The 21,853-nt window shown below is 50.1% G+C and overlaps 2 protein-coding genes and 1 long non-coding RNA gene across 3 annotated transcripts in view; 2 read left to right on the forward strand and 1 right to left on the reverse strand.

Moving 5' to 3' along the window:
- LOC116811099 (uncharacterized protein CXorf49-like) overlaps positions 1-16,926 on the reverse strand; it is a 46,756-nt gene extending 29,830 nt beyond the window's left edge. The window contains 1 exon segment of the mRNA XM_032756208.1: positions 16,521-16,926. Coding sequence (XP_032612099.1) covers positions 16,521-16,926 — 406 coding nt within the window.
- Positions 3,159-8,387, forward strand: LOC116811331 (uncharacterized). Its single transcript, XR_004370455.1, has 3 exons — positions 3,159-3,264; positions 5,805-6,027; positions 7,652-8,387. It is a non-coding gene; the product is annotated as an uncharacterized LOC116811331 (long non-coding RNA).
- Positions 16,927-17,890: 964 nt separating the features above from the next.
- On the forward strand, positions 17,891-21,619 carry LOC116811332 (uncharacterized protein CXorf49). Its single transcript, XM_032756380.2, has 6 exons — positions 17,891-19,114; positions 19,690-19,846; positions 20,390-20,466; positions 20,745-20,790; positions 21,345-21,386; positions 21,493-21,619. The coding sequence occupies exons 1-5, from the start codon at positions 17,891-17,893 to the stop codon at positions 21,383-21,385; spliced, it is 1,545 nt and encodes a 514-aa protein (XP_032612271.1). The 3' UTR covers position 21,386; positions 21,493-21,619.
- Positions 21,620-21,853: the final 234 nt, after the last annotated feature.

A 21,853-nucleotide genomic window follows, 5' to 3' on the forward strand; every position in this document is an offset into this window, starting at 1 on the left:
GAGTTAATATCCCAAATACATAAGGAACTCAACTCAATAACAAGAAAACAAATCACCTGATTTTAAAATGTGCAAAGGATCTGAATAGACATTTCTCCAAAGAAGACATACAAATGGCCAACAGTTGTATGGAAATGCTCGACATCACTTATCATCAGGGAAATGTCACAATGAGCTATCACTTCACACCTGTTAAAATGGCTATTATCAGAAAGATAAAAGAGAACAAGTGTTGGTGAGGATGTGAAGAAAAGGGAACCCTTATACACTGTTGGTGGGGATGTAAATTAGTACAGCCACTGTGGAAAACAGTGTGGAGACTTTTCAAAACACTACAAATAGAACTATCCAGCAATCCCACTACCAGGTATTTATCCAAAAGAAAGGAAATCGGTATATCAAAGGGATACCTACACCCCCATGTTTATTGCAGCACTCATCACAATAGCCAAGTCATGGAATCAACCTAAGTGTCCATCAGTGGATGAATGGATAAAGAAAATGTGGCATATATACACAGGAAATACGATACAGCCACAAAAAGAATGAAATCCTGTCATTTGCAGCAACATGGATGGAACTGGAGGTCATTATGTTAGGTGAAATAAGCCAGGCACAGAAAGACAAATACCGTATGTTCTCACTCATATGTGGGAGGTAAAAAAGTTGATCTCCTAGAGGCAGAGAATAGAGTGATAGGTATGAGAGGCTGGGAAGTGTGTGTGTATTGGAGGAAGGGGGGTTTGGAAGAAGAGAGATTGGTTGACAGGCATAAACATACAGTTAAAAAGGAGTAAGTTCTAGGCTGGGCATGGTGGCTGACACCTGTAATCCCAGCAATTTGGGAGGCCGAGGCGGGCAGATAGCATGAGCTCAGGAGTTGCAGACCAGCCTGGACAATATAGCGAAACCCTGTCTCTATGAAAAAAAAAAAAAAAAAAAAAAAGTAGCCCTGCATGGTGGCATGTTCCTGTTGTCCCAGCTACTCAGGAGGCTGAGGTGGGAGGATCGCTTAAGCCTAGGAGGTTGAGGCTGCAGTAAGCTTTGATCACGCCACTGCACTCCAGCCTGGGGTGACAGACTGAGAGCCTGTCAAAAAAAAAAGGAATAATTTCTAATGTTCAACAGCAGAGTAGGATGACTACAGTTAACAGCAATGTATTGTATATTTCGAAATAGAAGAGAGGACTTGAAATATCCCCAATACTAGGAATGAAAAATATTCCAGGTGATGGTTACCCCAAATATCCTGAACTGATCATTACACATTCTATGCACATGACAAAATATCACATGTACACCATAAATGTGCAAATCTTATGTATCCATTAAAATTAAAATAAAAAAATTATCATAGCACTATCACTTGGTTTAGTAATCCCACTACTGGATAGATGGCCAAAGAAAATGAAATGAATATGTCAAAAATATCTGCACTTGCATATACATTGCAGCACTGTTCACAACAGCCAAGACGTGAAGTCAAACTAAGAGCCCATCAACGGATGAATGGGTAAAGCACATGTGTATGTGCACACACAATAGAATAGTATTGAGCATTTTTAAAAAAATGAAATCCTGCCATTTGTGGCAGCATGAGTGAATCTGGAATATATTATGTCGAGTGAAATAAGGCAGGCACAGCAAGACAAATACTGTATGATCTCACTGGGGTGTGGGATCTTAAAAAATCAAACTTTTTAGAAACAGAGAATAGAATGGTGGTTACCAGGGTCTGGGGCTGGGGAGGATTGGGGAGATATTGGTCAAGGATACAAAACTTCATTTAGACAAGAAGCCTAAGTTCAAGAGATCTATTGTAAACATGGTGACTATAGTTAATAATAATGTATACTTGAAAATTGTTAAGAGGGTAAATTTTAAGTGTTCTCACCACAGAAGATGAAAGGTATGTGAGTTCATACATATTGTAGTTAGCCTAATTTAGCCATTGCACAATGTATACATGTTTCAAATAATCATGTTGTACACTAGAAATGTATACGATTGTGTCATTAAAAATAAACAAAAACAAAATACAAAGAAATGAAATAAATTCCGTTTGTTCAATAAAACTGATGTGATACTGGTGAAGATGTGCAGAAACTGGAACCTTTGTGCACTGTCGGTGGGAATGTAAAATGGCACAGCTGCTGTGGTAAAGAGTATGGCGGTTACTCAGAAAACTAAAAAGAGAATTATCATACGATCCAGTAATTCCATTCTGTGTCTATATCGAAAAAATAGAAATCAGAGTCTCAGAGATATTTGTACATCCCTGCTCATAGCAGCATCATTCATGAGAGCCAAGAGATGGAAGCAACCCAAGTGTCCACTGACGGATGAAAACAGAAACTAAATATGGTCCGTTATTTGGCCCTTACAATGAATTATGATTTGGCCTGTGAAAGGATGGAGTTCTGATACAGGCTACAATGTGGATAAAACTTTAGGACCTTATGCTATGAAATGAGCCAGTCACAAAAGGACAAATACTACATGATTCCGCCTATACACGGGATCTAAAATATTCAAACTCAGAAACGGAAGGTAGAATGGTGGTTTCCAGCGGCTGCGGGCAGGGGAAAATGAGGAGTTGTTTAATGGGTATACATTTCAGTTTTGCAATTGAAGACATGCTGGAGATTGGTTGCACAGCAATGCGAATATACTTAACACTACTGAAATGAAAACTGAAAAACGCTTAAGGTGGTACATTTGATGTTACCTGTATTCTAACATAACTCAATAGAAAAGTGGTTTAATTTCTGTCTCTGGAGTGGGTGTTGGGGGGTGCATGGCAACATATTCAAGCTCATGTACAAGGCGTTTGAGCTCGGGGCATGGAAACATACTGAGGCACTGTGTGTGTGTGTTATTTGTGCATGAGAATGAAACTCCTTGACCCTGAAAACAGGACGGGGAGTGAAGTGTGTGGTGTGATAAGGAACTCTGAAAACAGCCTCTCGAGAATGCGGTTTGAGTGCTTTTACCAGGCCCCAGGGTGTCTCACGACCCGATCTCAAAAAGGCCATCTAGTGGATGTTTGTGGTTTAACAAGCCCTTTCGATAAATACTTGGCGGACAGATGCTGGGGCCGAGTCTCTTAGAAGAGCTGCTCCCGGCCCCCCTCAGCTGGAATTGTCTGAGAACTCATTCTTGGCGTTCACTGCAAGCTATAAGCTCTGCAAGTGGTACCCCCGACGTGATCGCCTTGAAGTGACGCGTGAAGGAGGAGAGCTCATTACTTTTCGGGGAATCCTGGTAAGGGACAGTCCTGACTCTCATCAGGAGGACGGGACCCATGCGTAAAGTATCGGGGGTTGGGTTATCGTGGGTCAGGAAATGACCAAAGAATAGAAAGTATTTTTTAAAACAGTGCAACAGCTACTTAAGGCTATCCAGTGCACTGTAGAGCCTGGAGCTCTACACAAGCTTATGCTTTTAATTTGGCAGAAATGCCCTTGGTTTCCTGATGAAGGAACCTTAGATTTAGGGTTATGGGAGCAGGTAGGTCGCTGCCTGAAAAGAGGATATGAGCAAGGTCATTTTACTAACGTTACTATTTTGACCACCTGGGCGCTGGTACGCTCTGCCTTGTATCCTCTTTGTCTGCCAGATCGCGGTTAGACCACCCATTATCTCCATGTGCACCCCAACCTTACTAGCCTAAGGTGGGCAAAGGAGTGTGGAGCGGCCTGGAGTACAGAGCCCTGGAGGAGGAGCCCACTAATAAGGGGCGCTCTCCCATAGCCATCTATTAAATGCTAACTAGACTGAGGGGGACGAGCTCTGCCAGCTGCTGTCATCTTCAGAAGATAGACGCAGCAGTAAGGAATGTTTGTTTTGCTTTTTTGCAAAATGTTTAAAAACACTGTGGCTAAGAAACTTCAAAGCAGACTCTGTGCTGCATGTCTGCTCCTCCCCTGAGCCTCTCTGCTTGGGGGTGGTAAAAATAATAAAAAGCCCAGTATATTTTCAGTACCTTGCCTAACAGGGTTGGCTGCAGGCGTAGGTGGCCTAGAAGATAAGGGGAGTGTTTTTCTCCCAGCCTGTTACCTTCTTGCCTCCAGCCTCCGCGCTTCCACACACAGTTTACCACCTGGTCATTCTCCGGCCTCTTACTGACACTTGTACTCTTCCTTCCTTCCTTTCAGGGTAAGGACAGCAACAAGTGGCAGGCTATTAAAAAGAGAAGCTGCCTAAGGGGCCCAGAACGAATAAAAAGAAACCGGCCACAGCCCTACTTTCCCAAGCTCACTTCTAAGACATTCCAGCTAAAGGCTGATGCAGGAAAATGGCTAACACCAAAGGACATTTTAAAAAGCTTTTTTTTTTTTTTTTTTTTTTTACACACTTAAGCTAACTCAATGCAGGTTTATTATCCTGGTGACTTGCAGTCACTTTCTAATGACTTTCAAGGGCCAAAATATAGTAAAAATGACTTAAAATATCCATCCTTTCCATGCCTTAGTTTAACAGGTAGGCTTTATCTTTTGCCATTTCGGTATTTTATATGTTATGTACCTGTCTCATAATCCCTCTAAACTTATACAAAAGACTACAGATATAATAGCTTCTCTTCTCATAAAAGGACGCCAGCGTTGCACACGTCCAGCTGTCAGGATAAGACCCTGCTACTGTCCTACCTTTAAGCAAGGAACAATTTCACGCTCTCTCAGCTTGTGCTCTTGATCGGCAAGTAGCAATGGCTGACTCTATTTGTAATATCAGCTTTCATTTACCAGCCTCTAAGCTCCTGAACTTTTTACAAACTCTACCTGTTTAATTTGTATCTATTGTTGTCTCTGAGCCTTTACTTCACGCCACCACTGTCTTCACAGATGGTTAAAAAAAACCCAAAAACTGAAAAAGCAGCTATAGTGTGGCAAGATGCCATGCAGAACTGGCAACACAAAATCCAGGAGCATTTTAAAAACTACGCAACAGGCGGAATTAGGTGCCCTGATATTGGCCTTACAAACTTTTGCTCACCAAGACATAAATATAGTTAGTGATTCCGCTTATGTGGTGTATTGTATTACTCATTTAGATCTTGCACATGTGCAGGGCATTACTAATAAACCCCTGTTAGCTTTGTTTCTTGCAGCGCAAGAGCTCCTCTGTGCCTGTCGTCACCCTCTTTACATCACACATATTCGCCGTCATTTTGGGCTACCTGGTCCTTACCAGAAGCGAATGCCTGGGCTGATGCTCTGGTACGACCACAGATGTGGTTTGCAAATTCTCCTGCTTTTTTGCAAGCTCAAGCTGATCATGTTGTTTTTTCATCAGAATGCCCGCAGTCTTAAACAACAGCTTCATTTGACACTTACTCAAGCTTGCATGATTATTAAAACTTGTCCTAATTGCCAACGACATCCCCTTTCCCCCTTTTCCTTAGGGCTTGGTGCCAACCTACGAGGTCTGGTGCCTAATGCTATCTGGCAAACTAAGGTTAATCGGTATCCACCCTCTGGAAGTTTTAAATTTCTCCATGTTACCGTGGACACATATACAGGCCTAATACATGCTACCTCCCAGATAGGAGAAAAAACTAAAGATGCAATCGCTCATTTGTTTAAATCTATTATAACCCTAAGCCTTCCACACACTATAAAAGCTAATAATGGACCTTCCTATCTTAGTGCTCGATTTACATATGCATTGCAACTTTGGCACATGCAACACAAAACTGATATTCCTTATAACTCAACCAGTCAGGCCATTGTTAAACGAGCTCATCAAACTCTTAAAGCATATCTTAATTTAAAAAGGGGGGGGAATATGGGGCTCTCTTCTAGAGAACAGGACCAGTCGTTGGAGAACCAACCAACAATGATGGTGATGACTCGGAAGGCACCTGACATTACCTGGGGACAGCTAAAGAAATTGAATCAACAAGCATCTATCCGGCTTGCCGCCGTGGAAGCCCCTGCAACTGCAGACAATCGGTTTCTTACATATCTGGCGGTAATTGGGGAAACTTCTGAGAAAGTAAGACAGACATGGATGTTGGGGTGGCGGGTAATTCTTGTCCTTTGCCAAGTGGGATCAGCTCAAGAACATGTTTATTGGAGTCATGTTCTAAATCCCCCTGTTTTTAATGTTATTACATGGTGGGATGCTGACCCGCCTTTGTCATCTAATGATACTTCTTGGGCAGGAGGCCGATGGATGCCTCTGTCTTACCCCGTAACTGAAAATTTGGGATGGATTCAACTTAATTACTCCTTGATTTTATTGTCTAGTAATCCCCCTCTTTGTTTTTCCACAATAGCACATGATAAGTGTGTTACTCTCATCCCTCCGGAGTATCTTTACTATCGGCCTAAAAGCGATGCTAAGCTTGCAAACTTGACCTTTATTTCTACTATTACCACTAATCTTACTGAGGTCTCTAATGAAGCTACACAAGTGCCTGATCTTCCTATATGCCGTCCGAGTAGGGACTGGCGATAAAAGTTTGAGGCCGTCCAGTGGTCGCCGTGCAGACAGCCTGCGCCACGCCAAGGGCCTCTGTTTGATAATGGCACCTTACTTGATTGGGGTCCCCATGGTAATCTTATGTCTGCAAATCAGACTATTGGATTTGGGAGTCCCTCCAGTAGTTCTATTACCTAGTCACAATGTGGGCTTTCAGGACCAATATTACAAGTGAGAGGGAAACAAGCTTTAAGCCCTGCTCGTACCCAAATTTGGAGATTAGGATTTCCTTTTTTTGAATGGGTTCTTTCACATGGTGAGTATATTACTGGCGGTGGCAACCATACCCTCTCTTTGCATAATAATGTTACTGACACAGTCCTGATTTGTACCACGCACCCTTATATACTTTTGTTTGGGCAAGGTGTTCCTAACATAGAGCAAAATCAATCCTTTTATAGTATTAAAGTCTCTTCCAGTAGTTGGTATGCTACGTGCTTGTCTCATCGAAGCGTTACACAGTTGGATATAACCTATGTCATGATCTTAAAATGGCGTGCAGAATTGTGGCTGCCTGTAAATTTAACCTGGAGCTGAGGAGGAGATTCCACCCTGCAGCTATTTAGAAAAGCAATATCTCATACTCGAAAAAAAAAAAAAAGTTTCCTGGCCACTTTAATTGCCTTTTTAGTCTCAGCTATTATTATATTAGCAACTGCTGCTACTGCAGCTGTTTCTCTGACAGAATCCATTCACACAGCCTCAGTGGTGAACCACATGGTATATAATGTAACCCATGAATTTCAAGAACAGGTAAATATAGATAAAACCATTCTGTCTTGCCTGGAGGCTCTTGAAGCCGCTGTTGAATAACTGGGGAATCAGCAGCAGGCATTTATTATCCATCAAAATTTACATTGTGATTGGCAATATAATTCTATCTGTGTCACACCTCTGCCATATAACAGCTCCCAATATGCTTGGGAGAGAGTGAAAGCACATCTGCAAGGGGCTTATCATGACCATTTGTCTTCTCAAATTTCCATTCTTGAGTGTGAATTAAAGAAACATCTTGAAGAATGGTCGCAGCAATTACAAACAAGTATCCTTCAGCAATTACAAGAAGGCTTTCAATGGTTAAACCCGAACACTTGGTTGTCCGGGTTAAACATACGCATTTGGGTGATGGCCGCTGTACTTATTCTTTTTTGTATCTGTTTGCTAGGCACTTGCAGATGGCTCTGTGCTGCCACCCGACGCATCTATGAGCAGGGAAGAGTCATGGAAGCTTACCTTGCACTGGATGACCAGCACACTGTAAGAATTAAAGAAGGGGGGGATATGGGGGGTGCACGACAACATATTCAAGCTCATGGACAAGGTGTCTGAGGTCGGGGCATGGAAACATACTGAGGCACTGTGTGTGTATGTTATTTGTGCGTGAGAATGAAACTCCTTGACCCTGAAAACAGGACGGGGAGTGGAGTGTGTGGTGTGATAAGGAACGCTGAAAACAGCCTCCCGAGAATGCGGTTTGAGGGCTTTTACCAGGCCACAGGTGTCTCACGACCCGACCTCAAAAAGGCCATCTAGTGGATGTTTGTGGTTTAACAAGCCCTTTCAATGAAGACTTGGCGGACAGATGCTGGGGCGGAGTCTCTTAGAAGAGCTGTCCCAGGCCCCCCTCAGCTGGATTTGTCTGAGAACTCATTCTTGGCGTTCACTGCAAGCTATAAGCGCTGCAATGGGCCCTGAAAAAAAATATCGATACTACGATGACTCCCATATGTATTTCTTCAGCCCAGACCCAGACCTTTGTCTACTCAACTTCTCCACGTGGATACCTAATAGGCATCTCAAATTTAAATATCCAAAACCAAACTCCTGACATTAAACACAAGAAGCAAGAAATATGAACATATTTTCTGATTCCACTAATATAAAAAAGTACATAACAGTCACCACCAAACCATATTATTATTATTTCTTGAATTTAACTTTTATTTTAAGTTCAGAGGTAAACGTACAGGTTACATAGGTAAATTTGTGTCGTGGGGGTTTCTTGTAGAAATTGTTTCATCACCCGGTGATTAAGCCTAGTACCCATTCTTTATTTTTCCCGCTCCTCTCCATCCTCCCACCCTCCACTGTCCAATAGGCCCCAGTGTATGTTGTTCCCCTCTTTGTGTCCCTGTGTTCTCATCGTTTAGCTCCCACTTATAAGTAGGAAGATGCGGTATTTGGTTTTCTGTTCCTGCATTAGTTGGCTAAGGATAATGGCCTCCAGATCCAACCACATTCCTGCAAAGGACCTGATCTCATTCTTTTTATGGCTGCATAATATTCCATAGTGTATATGTACCACATTTTCTTTATCCAGTCTGCCATTGATGGGCATTTAGGTTGATTCTATGTCTTTGCTATTGTGAATAGTGCTGCAATGAACATACACGTGCACGTGTCTTGATAATAGAATGATTTATATTCCTTTGGGTATATGCCCAGTAATGAGACTGCTGGGCTGAATGGTACTTCTGTCTTTAGGTCTTTGAGGAATCACCACACTGTCTTCCACAATGGTTGAACTAATTTACACTCTCACCAACAGTGTATAAGTGTTCCTTTTTCTCTGCAACCTCGCCAGAAGTTGGGTGTTTGGAAGAGGAATGAAATCGGTAAAACTCTTGTGAGACTGGTCAAGAAAGCAAGGGAGAAGGGCACTGCTATCAGGAAAGAAAAGGGAGAAATAAGCACAAACGATGTTACGTCCGTTCTCGTGTTGCTATATAGAAATATCCAAGACCGACTCACTTATAAAGAGAAGAGCTCATGGTTCTGCAGGCTGTACGGGAAGCGTAGTGGCTTCTGCTTCTGGGAGGACTCAGGAAGCTTGCAATCACGGCGGAAGGTGAAACAGAAGCAGGTACATGTTACACGGTAGAAGCAGGAGCAAGAAAGAGAAGGGAGAGGTGTCACACACTTTTAATCGACCACACTCATGACAACTCACTCGCAACCACAAGGACAGTACCAAGTGGATGCTGCTAAACCATTCCTGAGAAATCCAGCCCCATGATCCAGTCACCTCCGACCGGGCCCCACCTCCAACATTAGAAGTCACAGTTTGACACGAGACTTGCTGGGGACACAGATCCAAATCATATGATATGCAGACATCCAAAAGATAGAAAGAAGATATTGTGGGGGAACTGAATATTCACATGGAGTGCTCATGCAGTAACAGCACATAGCTAATTAAATACAAAGGGAAGATGGCACCTTCACAATGGAATAATCTGGAACAGCACCCTGGCCACATGGTCAAGATGAACATCGCCAGTCATGAGAGAAGCCTACACGGAGAATCTGCTGATGTCATGCACCGAGAAGGACAGTACGTCTGCTACGCAGTAGTCTTGCCAAAAATGTTAAACCTACCTGAATCTAATCACAAGGAAGCCATTCGGCAAAGCCAAGTTCAAGGGCTTCCTGGCAGCAGCCGCAGTGATTTAAGGCACACTTTAAACATTGCCTTAAAGCACACTTTAAAGGACACTAAGAGACTTGACGGGCCGGGAACCATGGCTCACGCCTGTAATCCCAACACTTTGGGAGACCTAGGCAGGCGGATGGCTTGAGCTCAGGAGTTCCAGACGAGCCTGGGCAAGACGGTGAAACCCTGTCTCTACAAAAAATGTGTTAAAAATTAGCCAGGCATGGTGGCACTCGCCTGTAGCCCAAGCTACTCAGGAGGCTGAGGCAGGAGGATGGCTCGAGCCTGGAGGTCAAGGCTGCACTTAGCCAGGTTCGCGACCCTGCAAGCCAGCCTGGGCGACAGAGGGAGACCCTGTCTCAAAAGAGACTTGACTACTAAATGCAAAGCATGATGTTTGGTTGGAAAGAGAATTTTGTTAGAAAGCAGCTATGAGGGATACTATGGGACCATGGGGACAATCGGAAAATGTTTCATGTGATCATACAGTAGAAAATTGTGTGGTCTCATGTTACATTTCCTGAGTGTCATGATGGCATTAAGGTTTTGTGGGAGACCATGCTTCCTTGTAGGCGATACATGCTGCAGTATTTACGGATGATGGATCTAAATGATTCCAATGGATCTCAAATGATTCCACAAAACAATAAAAAAAAATACACGCACACACTCAGAAAAAGATGGGGGCGCGGCACGGAGGGAGGGATGAAGCAAATGTGAGAAAATGGTAACAACTGGAGGATCCAGTAGAAGAATATATGCACGGGTGCTCCTTTGGCTTTCTGTGCAACTCTTCCGTGGCTTCCTAACTTTAACAAATGCAATCTGAGATGAAGGGGGATATTATGGACCACTTTATTCCAGTCAGTTTGAAAACAAAGAAAAAGGTAACCAGTCGCTAGGAAACAAAATCTGCCAAAACTAACACAAGGAACAGCCAACCTGAACCGTTCCAGAATCATTACAGAAAGATATGAGTAGTCAAAGGCTTTCCACTAATAAACTCCAGGATTCCCCACCACATTCTGAAAAATATCCTAGGAATACATGTCTTCCATTTGACACAAACTCGTGCAGAAAATTGAAAGGGAGGAACAATCCTCCACTCACTGTATGAGCTTAGCATAACCTTGGTACCAAATCCTGCAAGGACACTTAGAGAAATATTGCAGATCAATCACAGGCTCATGACATAGAAGTAAAAATTGGAAGCAGAATCTTAGCACACGAAAGCCTACAGCATACAAAAAGGAAAATACCTAATATGGCATGACTAATATTGGCTTCATCCCAGAAATACGAACTTAATTTCTCTTCAGAAAATACAATGGTATAATTCTTCACATTAACAGATTCGGGGAGAGAAACATGCTCTTCGTAGTCACAAAAGGTATTGACTAAATGTCAATTTCCATTTGAGATGGATTGCTGACAATTTTTTTTTCTAAAAAGTCAGGACTATTGGGCTATAACTTACACAGAGGTCTATGAGATCTTGTAAATGCATATGGCTGTAAAAACGCCAGCACAATATATATAGATATAGAGCATCGCCATCCCCCCCCCTCCAGGTTCCCTTACACCCTCTTGTAGTGAACTCCTCGTCTTAACCCTCAGACCCTGGCAACCATCAATCTGTTTTGTGTTCCTAGAGTTTTGCCTTTTCCAGAATGTCACACAAATGGAATCACATGGTACGTAGCATGTGCATTTGGCTTCCTTCAGAGAAAGACACTCGGACTGCAATTCCCTAAAGGTGCAATGTACCGTTTCATGACCTGGGTAATAGCTACCTGGCTTGATCACCTTATAACTGTTTGTCAAATGGCCGGCTTCTGAGTTCTCTCCGTGTGTGTGTGTGTGTGTGTGTGCGTGCGTGTATGTGAGACAGAGAGTGTACAGGTGTGTGTGTGGGGGGGGGTGTGTTATGTTTCAAAATGTAATTTTACATTTAACTGCCTCTAACTTTTATATCTTGATGATGGTTATTAAATGGCAATTATTAATCCTTTAAGAGAAAGTGACTGATTATTGGAAAAGTCAGTAGAGTCATTGCCTCTGCAGTGTGCAAAGTGGGAAGTAGTTATCAGGATGGGGCAAACAGGAGGGTCCCAAAACGCTGCCAACCTTCTGTTCCTTGCTCTGCATGGTAGTGACCTGGACTTCAACATTGCACAACCACATGGGCGCCGTTCACGCTGGATCACGAGAACGGAGCACCGTGGAATCCCACAGATAGAGTTTGCACGGCCACCATGGTGGCCACAGCCTATGCAGCCGTACCTGGCAAACACAAGTGTTGGCCTCATCCTTCGAGGAAACGCATGATGAGAAAATGTGTGGGGGAAAGGAGGAGTTCTTGGGGTGGAGGTTGAGGACAGATGTGCGTGAGGTTGTCCGAGTTCACCCAGGAGTGTGTTCCAGGTGGGCTAAAGTTCATGGCTGTTACTCACCATGACCACTATGATCCTATGGTTGCCATCTCACATCCCCGTGTGCGGTGCCCTGGGCCTCCACCACAGCCTGGAAGGCCACCCTTGGGGAATCTGGCTGGCGGGTATGCTAGGAGACTCACACACCTTCGGCCCTAGCTGGAGTCTGAAGAGGAGATGCTCTTTTCTGCCAACAAAGTAGGAGGTCTCATATGGAAATGCGCCTGTGGCAGTCCTGGCACCGGGTGTAGGTGGGATTCTGCTCAGGGCTCCGCCACTGTGGCTGCATCAAGGGCAGACACGCAGCTCACCAGACCTCTGGAGCTCATCTGAGCTGAGTGGCAGGACAAGGCAGGAGGGGGTCTAAGGCTCTCCAGGCCAGATCCCACATTCCTCTTGGTGGGAGAGGAGGCTTGAGGGAAAAGCAAAAGGGGGCCACTGAATGAGGGGAGGGGCTCAACCTCCTGTCCAATGGCACCCAGATGGATTCCTCTAATCCGAGGAGCCTCGGATTCCGCACTTACATCCCCTAGAACCAGAAGGCTCCGCCCTACCATGCGGTGTACCGTGGGCCTAGGGTGTACATGTTACGGCCCCATTATTGTGCAGAAGGTGGTCTGAATATGGAACCGAGGTGGTGTGCTGAGAGGCGGGGCTGGTAAAAGCCAGCACCTGAGGGATGGGTTCACGCCTTCCATGACTCCGTCCACGGGCTTCTCCCCTTCCACACCCTGTCGACCATGGCCCATGCCCCCCGGGGCAGTGACTGGGGCTGGAGTTCTGCCCCCACCAGAACCTGCCTAGATGTCTCCGGTGGCAAAAACTCAAGCTGGAGAGTCCTTGACACATGTCTTCCCCCAGACACTAGCCCACTGTGTTATCCCCCCAAGAAACAACCACCTGTGTCAGGGTCAAAGCCTTGGCCCAAGGAGTCAAGCCCATCCTCTCCACTGAGGGGTTAAATTCAGATGGGGTAGGTCCCCACCAGCGTTGGTTTCCAGGTCTGAGGTCTGTGATTGACCCACCACGTGCGTGGTGGTCCCCCTCGCTGAGCTCACACCATGAGCCCAGCAGGGAGACACAGAGGGCGTATGGGGGAAGGCAGATACTGAGCCCAACCAGCTGTCCCCTGTCCCAGGGCAGTCTCTTTCCCACTTTCCACACTCTCTGTGAGTATCCTGCCCATGTCTTGGTTAGCGGGCATTGTGGCGCCCTCCCACGGGAGCTCCCCACTTCCTAGATGAGGCACCAACCAGCGACTCTGAGGTATTATCACTGCAGCCACACTTGGGAGTGCTGAGACATCCCATCCATCCCGCAGAGGATCGGGAGCTTCCTGTGGCACCTCCAGCATTCTGAGAGCCCCGACACCCGTCCCTGTGTTTAGGGATGTCCCCTTCGTCCCACTCCATGCCCTCCTAGGTGTTAGAATTGAACAACACCTCTTGCGAAAGGTAGATCCCAGCCCTGCTTTTGGGAATTCGATCCTTCACAGATCCCTCACCACTGCTTCCACTCCATGAATCAGTCCATTCTCGCTCAAGGGACAGCACCCACGATTAATTTGATTCCCAAGCAGGTGCTAGCAGGGGCACGCTCACACGCATGCACATACACACACACACACACACACGCACACACACACACGCTAACCTTGAATGGTATCTGCATTTCTATTGTTTTTGTCTGTTCGCAACACCCAGTCTCTTGGCAACGGGAGCTGGCAGAACCTACACATACCTCCTCACTGGAACCAGAATCTATGCCCTAATCTGGGGCCTGCCCAGCCCAGGATGCCGGCTGAAGGTACGAGGCAATCTCAACTGTCAGGGACGGTGAAGGCAGAAGAGAGAGCTCGAGGAAATCTCGTGTGACCTCGACAGGCGGTCTGGAAGACTGACCAGGGAAGCGAAAATATTACGTCCACAAAAACCTGCGGCCTTGGGGGTGGTGAAATGGTATTTCACGGGGACCATCGAAGACCAGCCAGGCCTAGCATCCACATTTGTCCTGGAAAGCAGCTGGCCATTTTCAAATCAAGGGTATGGAGCCCACTGGCTGCAGAAGGGGCTGCTGGCCACCTATAGAACACCAAGGATATGGAAGCCACCTTCTGTGTAGGTGCCTGCGAACAGTTTCCACCAGGTTGGCCCACAGGCGCCAGAACAGACTCGGTGCCCCCACCTCCAACCAAGAGACTATCTTGCCTTTTTCTTCTGCACTCCATCTACGTTCCCTTTGACTCGGCCACTCACCGGGATGTGGCTTCTGCCTCCACAAGGCTACTGAAACTAAAGAGGGAGACCTAACGGGATTTGGTAACTGAGGTTCAAAGGTGAGGGCTAAGACGAACTGAGGATGTCACGCAGGTTACTGGCCCAGATGACCTGACCATGTGCATGGTGGCACCGGAGGGAAATAATGGCTCCAGAAAGAGGACTGAGCTCCGTCATGTTCCTCAACAGCACGGAAATAACCATGCAGGAAAGGCCACTGGCGTCAAGCCACGGGGGACAGCAAGGATGCTCATGATGGAAAGGACAGTGACAGGACAAACAGGGACAGTGAACTGCAGGAGGAAAGGTGAGAGAGACCAGGTGCTCAAAGGAAGCCATCAGTTCCTGCTGAAGGGGAGAGAGAATAGCACTGAAGAAGGGGACCTGTGAGACCCCAAAGTGGGAGGAGAAGAGGAGGGAGCATGAGCAGGGCGGGCACAGGAAAAGCAGGAAATGTTGCTGTGGCCGGGCAGGCCTCCCACAGCACCTAGACCCAGGGCACTATGGTGAGCCCGAGCGCAGGGCTGCTGCTCAGAGGCCGGCCCAGGCGCCCCGCAGGGAGAGGGCCCACCACAGAGCACCAGGGGAACTGTTCTTCCAGCGCCAGAGAACGGAGCAACATCCAGCACACCCCAACACTCCCAACAATCGCAGAGAGGGCAGACCACAGACCACAGAATATGAGAACGACTTTATTTCACACTGCTTTGAGCTGCGTTGGGAAGGGGGCAAATGCAGCGGAAGAGAAAAAGCCCTGGCTAAGGAGGATAAGGAGGAAACTCACTTGGCTGCAGCTCCGGACGCTGGCTCCAACCTGTGAAACAGCAGGCTCAGGGACGGGCCCCCAGCCAGGGCCAGCCCACAGCCCTCCTAAGCTGCCGGGATTGTGGGAAGGGGCATGGTGTGTGCAACACTCACTTCAAAGGTCCTGGAACTTGTCAGTGAGAAACTGTGTGGCTGCTGAAACAGAGAGGCAGAACTGGGCACTCCAGACCCAGGGAAACAGAAACTCACCCCCTGCCCCCGTGGGGAACCACCTAGCCCTGCAACCCGATACCCCACCAGCCCTGGGACTGACTCATCCACCCGTCACCTGAATTAAATGTGGAAATGCCTTCTAAGCAGGAAAGTGGTTCTCAGGTGCTGGGCCATCCCAGAACCGTTCATTCAGAACGTGTGTCAAAGACAGATAAGCCAGCCAGCAAGCAAACACCGTACAAGCCATACCAGGCAGCAGTTAAAGGGAAAACACAGGCGGTATCTCTAACCCTCCTAAGAGAAGGAGAGTTCTGGGACTCGTGGACTAAGTGTACACGGAGTTCAGACGACACATTGCTGTCTGTGCACACCCCTAGCTGGAAAGGCACAGAAGGCTCCAGGGCCAGGCTTTCCTTGGTTCTCTTCCCCAAAGGAAAGTCAGTCCCAGTGACGCCGCCTGTACCTACAGCCCACTCCCGGCCCCTATACCTGCAGAAAGACACCCCTGTCCATCCCTGCCCCAGGCAGGGCTCCATCATACCCAGTTGCTGTGTAAGGTCCTCAATTTCCCCCTGCAGCCGGATGCACTAGACCAGCAGACACCGGAGGAAGATAAATGGTTAGTCAATTCTGGCCTCCTCTCTCCTCGTCTTCCCTGTCTCCCCTAGCCCTTACAGCCCCCATAGCCTGCAGCCCAGTGGTGAGGTGGGTTGGCATGAAACCCTCAATGTAAAAGAGGCACCGTCTCTCCGTGGGGTGCAGAAGGTGGTGATGGGGCAGGGCGGGGGGCCACAGAAATCGGTTTAACCTGGACACGGATCCCACCATCTAACGTGGACTTCTATTTCTAGGAGCCACACAAAGCATTACCCGAGGACAACTCTGGGCTCCCAGGGGCCGGCAGAGGCCTGCTGCCATTCTCCAGGTCTGCCCAGTTGTCAGCCGACCCTTCGGCAGCGGCACCTTCTGGGGAGGGGTGTCCTTGGACGCTGGGCAGCGGCACGACGGCGGCTGGTTCGTCAGCCAGGGAGGACGAGTAGTCCACATCGTCCCCTTGGTCGTCGACTGGGGTGCCAGGCCGGCCTTCCCGGCCCCAGAGCACCACCTTTCCCTGCTCTATCAATTCGCTCTCAGACTCGAAGCTGAAGACCTTGGGATCTGTGAACCCGCTCTCGCCCTCGCGGCTGCCTGGCGCCCCCAAATCGAGGCCGTGGCCCTGGCCCCGTGGGGCTCCGGGGCTGGCCATGCGGGAGCCAGCCTGCTCGCCACCCTCCAGGTCGAAACTGGCCCCAGAAAGGGATACCTTGTCGGGGGAGCTCATAGCGCCAGTCCGGACGGTCATCCTGGTAACGGCAGAAGGCGAGAGCCGAGTCCAGCCAAGCCCAGCGGAGCGGGCCACGCGACAGGAACAGTGAGGCCTTCGGGACACCGCTGCCCTCACCCCAGGCGGAAGTACCAGATGTCCCCGACAGCGCGTGGCTTCGGCGCGTGCACTTGGCTCCAGTGCCACGACTTCTCATTGGTCCCCCTCTACCAACCAGCACGCCCTTTGTTGGTAGAGGCCTCTGGGCTTTAACCAATTGGAACACAGGCTCTTGGTTTGCCCCGACGCCCGTCATTTGACTGGGTGGCTGTGCTCTGGTCTGGTCTTGGGGCCGGGGTGCACTGGAGCTCCTGATCCACCTCCTTCTTGCTCTCCTGCTGCCTCTGGCTGGGAACCTGCTTTCCAGTGAGACCTCCTCTGTGCACCGGGTGCTTTGTGTGCATCACATTTACTCTCCCAAGCTGATGAGGTGGGGGAAGCTCTCCCCTTAATCCCCACCTTACAGATGGGACACTGGGGCTCAGAGACGTGGCTCTCCTTGGAAAGTAGGTGCCCGGCCAGAGGCGGAAGGACAGGAAGAGGTGTTCGAGAGCTACAGTGCCCCCTGGCCCCAAGACTCGACCAGAGCGCAGCCACCCAGTCAAATGATGGGCATGGAGGCAAACCAAGAGCCTGTGTCCGGATCGGTTAAAGCTCAGGCACCTCGCCCCACAAAGGGCGTGCTGGTTGGCAGACGGGGACCAATGAGAAGGCTGGGTGCCGGCGTCAAGGGCGCGAGGAAGCCACTCGCTCTCCGGGACATCTGGTACTTCTGCCTGGGGTGAGGGTGGTGGTGTCCCGAAGGCCTCACTGTTCCTGTCGCGTGGCCAGCTCAGCTGGGCTTGGCTGGGCTCAGCTCTCTGCTCCCGCCCGTTACCAGGACGACCGTCTCCCCGCAGCCCAGGCTGCCCGGACTGGCGCCATGAGCTCCCCCGACAAGGTGTCCGTTTGTGGGGCAGGTTTCGACCCGGAGGGTGGCAAACAGGCTGGCTCCCACACGACCACCCCCGGAGCCCCAGGTGCCCACAGCCACAGCCTCGATTTGGGGGTGCCAGGCAGCGGCGATGGCGAGAGTGAGAGTGGGTTCACAGATCCCGAGGGCTTCAGCTTCGAGTCTGAGAGCGAATTGATAGAGCAAGGAAGGGTGGTGCTCTGGGGCCGGGAAGGCCGGCCAGGCACCCCAGTCGATGACCAAGGGGACGTTGTGGACTACTCATTCTACCTGGCTGACGAACCAGCCGCCATCGTGCCACCGCCCAGCGTCCAGGGACACCCGTTCCCAGATGGCGCCGCTGCCAAAGGGTCGGCTGACAATTGGGCGGACGCGGAGGTCGGTCCCAGTGGGAGAGACGCGCTGGGCCCCAGCCCTGGAAAATGGCAGCAGGCCTCTGCCGGCCCTCTCCACCTCTGTGGTCCTGGGCCAGTGCAGGCCTGGAAGAACCCGGAAAGGGGCTCGAAGAGCAGATGGAGCCTCCGCATGGATCCCCAGCAGCCCTCTGCGAAAGGCCCCACCAGGCTGTCTACCCACGACTCTGATTCCGCAGATGAGAGCAGCGACTTACCACTGATGCGGGTAGGCATTTGCCGCAACGAAGAAAGCCAGGCCAAGCCCGGGAGCCCCAAGAAGCCAGCAGACACATCCAGACATGCAAGCTTCCACTGCAAGGAGAGTTACCTGCCTGTGCCGGGCCGTTTCCTGACCTCTGCTCCCTGCGGACTCACTCCAGTCGTAAAGAGGCCGGCTGTGGGAGAGCTGGAGGACTCTCCCCAGAAGAAAATGCTGAGCAGGGCCTGGGAAAAGGTGGAGGTCAGGCCCAGCTGCTCAGGAGCTGCCGCTGCAGGGGCCCTGCCCCAGGGCCTTTCGAGGAGGAAGATGGCCCAGGGGAAGAAGTCCCTAGGGGGTGCCTCTCAACTGGCCCCGGGGAGAGCCTTTCCTGCCTGCGGAGAGAGACTCTCAGCCGCTCCCCCGGAGCCGGCCACCTTCCCGCCATTCTCTGGTGTGCGGCCACAGGGGATGTCCAAGAAACCCCAAAAGCCTAAGCACAGCAGCCCTGGGAAGAAACCAGCAGGGAGGAAGACCAGGGAGTCCCAGGCTGCGGCCAGAGAAGATAATGACCCAAATAGAGATGAGGTCCCAAAGGCCCAAGTGAGTAGGCCCTTCTCACCCTCCTCTCCCTCTTTACCCTCCTCCCCCCACACCTCCTCTCTTCCAGCACACACCTGTTTACCCATGCCCCCTCTGTCCCTTGCTCCAGGGTTGTCATCGGGAGCCCAGGGACACTAGAATGCCCGATGGGTGTCTTCGTCATAAGGGCACACGTTAAAGGGAGCACTTCTTGTGTGATGGCCATGCCTCTGGACACTCTGCAGGGGTCCTGTCTCCGCCCGCAGAGAGGAGCTGGGATGGAAGGCAGGGCTGGCAGCTGGTTTGGATCGGGTGATGCCTTAAAGTGTGGGCCGCAAAGCTGAGGTGTCAAGGATCATCAACTTCCTGATTTCTTCTTCCATAGCTGCTGCCCGACCCACCTGGCAGGCAGCCGGGGCTATCTCAGTATCCCCAGTGTTTTCCCCGGCTGGCCTCTGCCTCCTGGCCTCGGGCTGACTGAGGGAGAAAGTGCTGATGAGATTAGGCTCAGGAGTCTCCACCTTACCACAACCCCTCCCGACGTGTACTCACTGCCAGCCCCCATCGCCAGCCCGACTCAGAAGTTTCTGTTTTAGCTTCCCACACACAGGCCAGGGCTGCCTCGCCTGTCTGTGCGTCGTGGAGAATTCAGCAGTAGCGGCCCCAACATCAGAGCTCCCCAACCTCCGGGAACTTCAGAGCCCTCGGCCTACAGCCTGGGAGGCCTCGTGCCCAGACACCATGCACCCTCCGGTGAGTCTTGCGGGTTTGATAGGGGTGGAGGGGAGAGGGGTGGGGAGGGAAACCTCTGGCCCTGTCCCTTCTAGGGGCTCAGCCTTGTTCCCAGGCTTCCCTGCCCACTCAGGCAGGTATCCCATGGGAAATGGGGTGTCGACGGGGCTGGCTTAAAGCCACATCGTCCTCTCTGAGTGGGGTTTGTGTGGTGGGGGGGCGATTTGGAGCAGCGCCCCACACTCCAGCTCTGGAAGGAGACTTTCGGCGGTACCGAGCCCTTTTCTGTTAAGTCCTGCTCAGCCACACTGGCCCTCCCAGGGCCTGGCTGTGGCTGCCGCACTGCTGGAGTCTAACCTGGAGTCACAATGCTAGGGGGCCACAGGTGCACATGGGCTTACACTGGGGAACAGTGAAGGCAGTCCCAGAGCGGGGTTGGAGTTGCTGGGCAGAGCAGGGGCAACGTGTTGCCAGCAGAGGGTGATGGTGCCTCACTTTAGACCCTGCTAGGCCTTTTCCACCTCACTGGGAGGCTTGGAAGCTGGATTTTGTGTTTTCTTTCAGGTAACCAGCAGCCGCCTGTCCATCCCCCAAGACCGGAAAGGCAGCAGCAGCCCCTGGGGGCCCAGGGCTGTCCTCGGGTAATGCTTTGTGTGGCTCCTAGAAATAGAGGTCCACACTGGATGGTGGGATCCGTGTCCAGGTTAAACTGATGTCTGTGTCCGCCCTCCCTCCACCCCACTCCGCACATCTCCACCTTCTGCACCCCACGGAGAGAGGGTGCCTCCTTTCCGTTGAGGGTTCCGTGCCAACCCACCTCGCCACTGGGCTGCAGGCTATGGGGGCTGCAGGGAGGCTGGGGAGAGAGGAGGCCAGAATTGACTAACCATTTATCTTCCTCTGGTGTCTGCTGGTCTAGTGCATCCGGCTACAGAGGGAAATTGATGACCTTACACAGCAGCTAGGTATCAGGGAGCCCTGGCTGGGGCAGGGATGGACAGCGGTGTCTTTCTGCAGGTGTGGGGGGCGGTGGTGGGCTGCAGGTACAGGCAGCATCACTGGGACTGACTTTCCTCTGGGGAGGGGAATCAAGCAGACCTGGCCCTGGAGGCTTCTGTGCCTTTCTAGCTAGGGGTGTGCACAGACAGCAATGTGTCGTCTGAACTCCGTGTACCCTTAGTCCACGAGTCCCAGAACTCTCCTTCTCTTAGGAGGGTTAGAGATACCGCCTGTGTTTCCCCTTTAACTACTGCCTGGTGTGACTTGTATGGTGTTTGCTTGCTGGCTGGCTTATCTGTCTTTGAAATACGTTCTGTACAGTACTGGGATGGCCCAGCACCTGAGAACCACTTTCCTGCTTAGAAGGCATTTCCACATTTAATCCAGGTGACGGGTGGGTGAGTCAGTCCCAGGGCTGGTGGCGCTTCTGGTTGCAGGGCTAGGTGGTTCCCCACGGGGGCAGGGGGTGAGTTTCTGTTTTCCTGGATCTGGAGTGCCCAGTTCTGCCTCTCTGTTTCAGCAGCCATGCAGTTCCTCACTGACAAGTTCCAGGACCTTTGAAGTGAGTGTTGCACACACCATGCCCCTTTCCACAATCATGGTACCTTAGGAGGGCTGTGGGCTGGCCCTGGCTGAGGGCCCATCCCTGAGCCTACTCTGTTTTGCAGATTTGAGCCAGCATCTTCCTACAAGACAAACAGCTGCCACCTTTGGAGCTCCAGAGCTGCAGCAAGTGGGTTCCCTCCATATCCTGTTCAGCCATGGCTTCCTCTCTTCCGCTGCATTGGCTCACTTCCCAACGCAGTTCAAAGCAATTTGAAATAAAGTCATTCTCATATTCTGTGGTCTGTGATCTGCCCTCTCTGCCATTGTTGGGGGTGTTGGGGGTTGCAGGGTGTTGCCCGGTTCACTGGCGGTTGAAAAACAGTTCCCTTGGGGCTCTGTGGTGGGCCCTGTCCCTGCGGGGCTCCTGGGCCGGCCTCTGAGCAGCAGCACTGCACTCGGGCTCACCACAGTGCCCTGGGTCTA

This window comes from Hylobates moloch, unplaced genomic scaffold (genome assembly GCF_009828535.3).
Source record: "Hylobates moloch isolate HMO894 unplaced genomic scaffold, HMol_V3 SCAFFOLD_7, whole genome shotgun sequence".
Classification (NCBI taxonomy): Eukaryota; Metazoa; Chordata; class Mammalia; order Primates; family Hylobatidae; genus Hylobates; species Hylobates moloch.

Excerpts from the sequence above, each read along its gene's own strand:
- LOC116811332 (XM_032756380.2), top strand. The coding sequence starts at position 17,891 with ATGAGCTCCCCCGACAAGGTGTCCGTTTGTGGGGCAGGTTTCGACCCG. Across the intron at positions 19,847-20,389 it reads CAGACACCATGCACCCTCCG|GTAACCAGCAGCCGCCTGTC; the intron begins GTGAGTCTTGCG and ends GTTTTCTTTCAG. Across the intron at positions 20,791-21,344 it reads TGACCTTACACAGCAGCTAG|CAGCCATGCAGTTCCTCACT; the intron begins GTATCAGGGAGC and ends TCTCTGTTTCAG.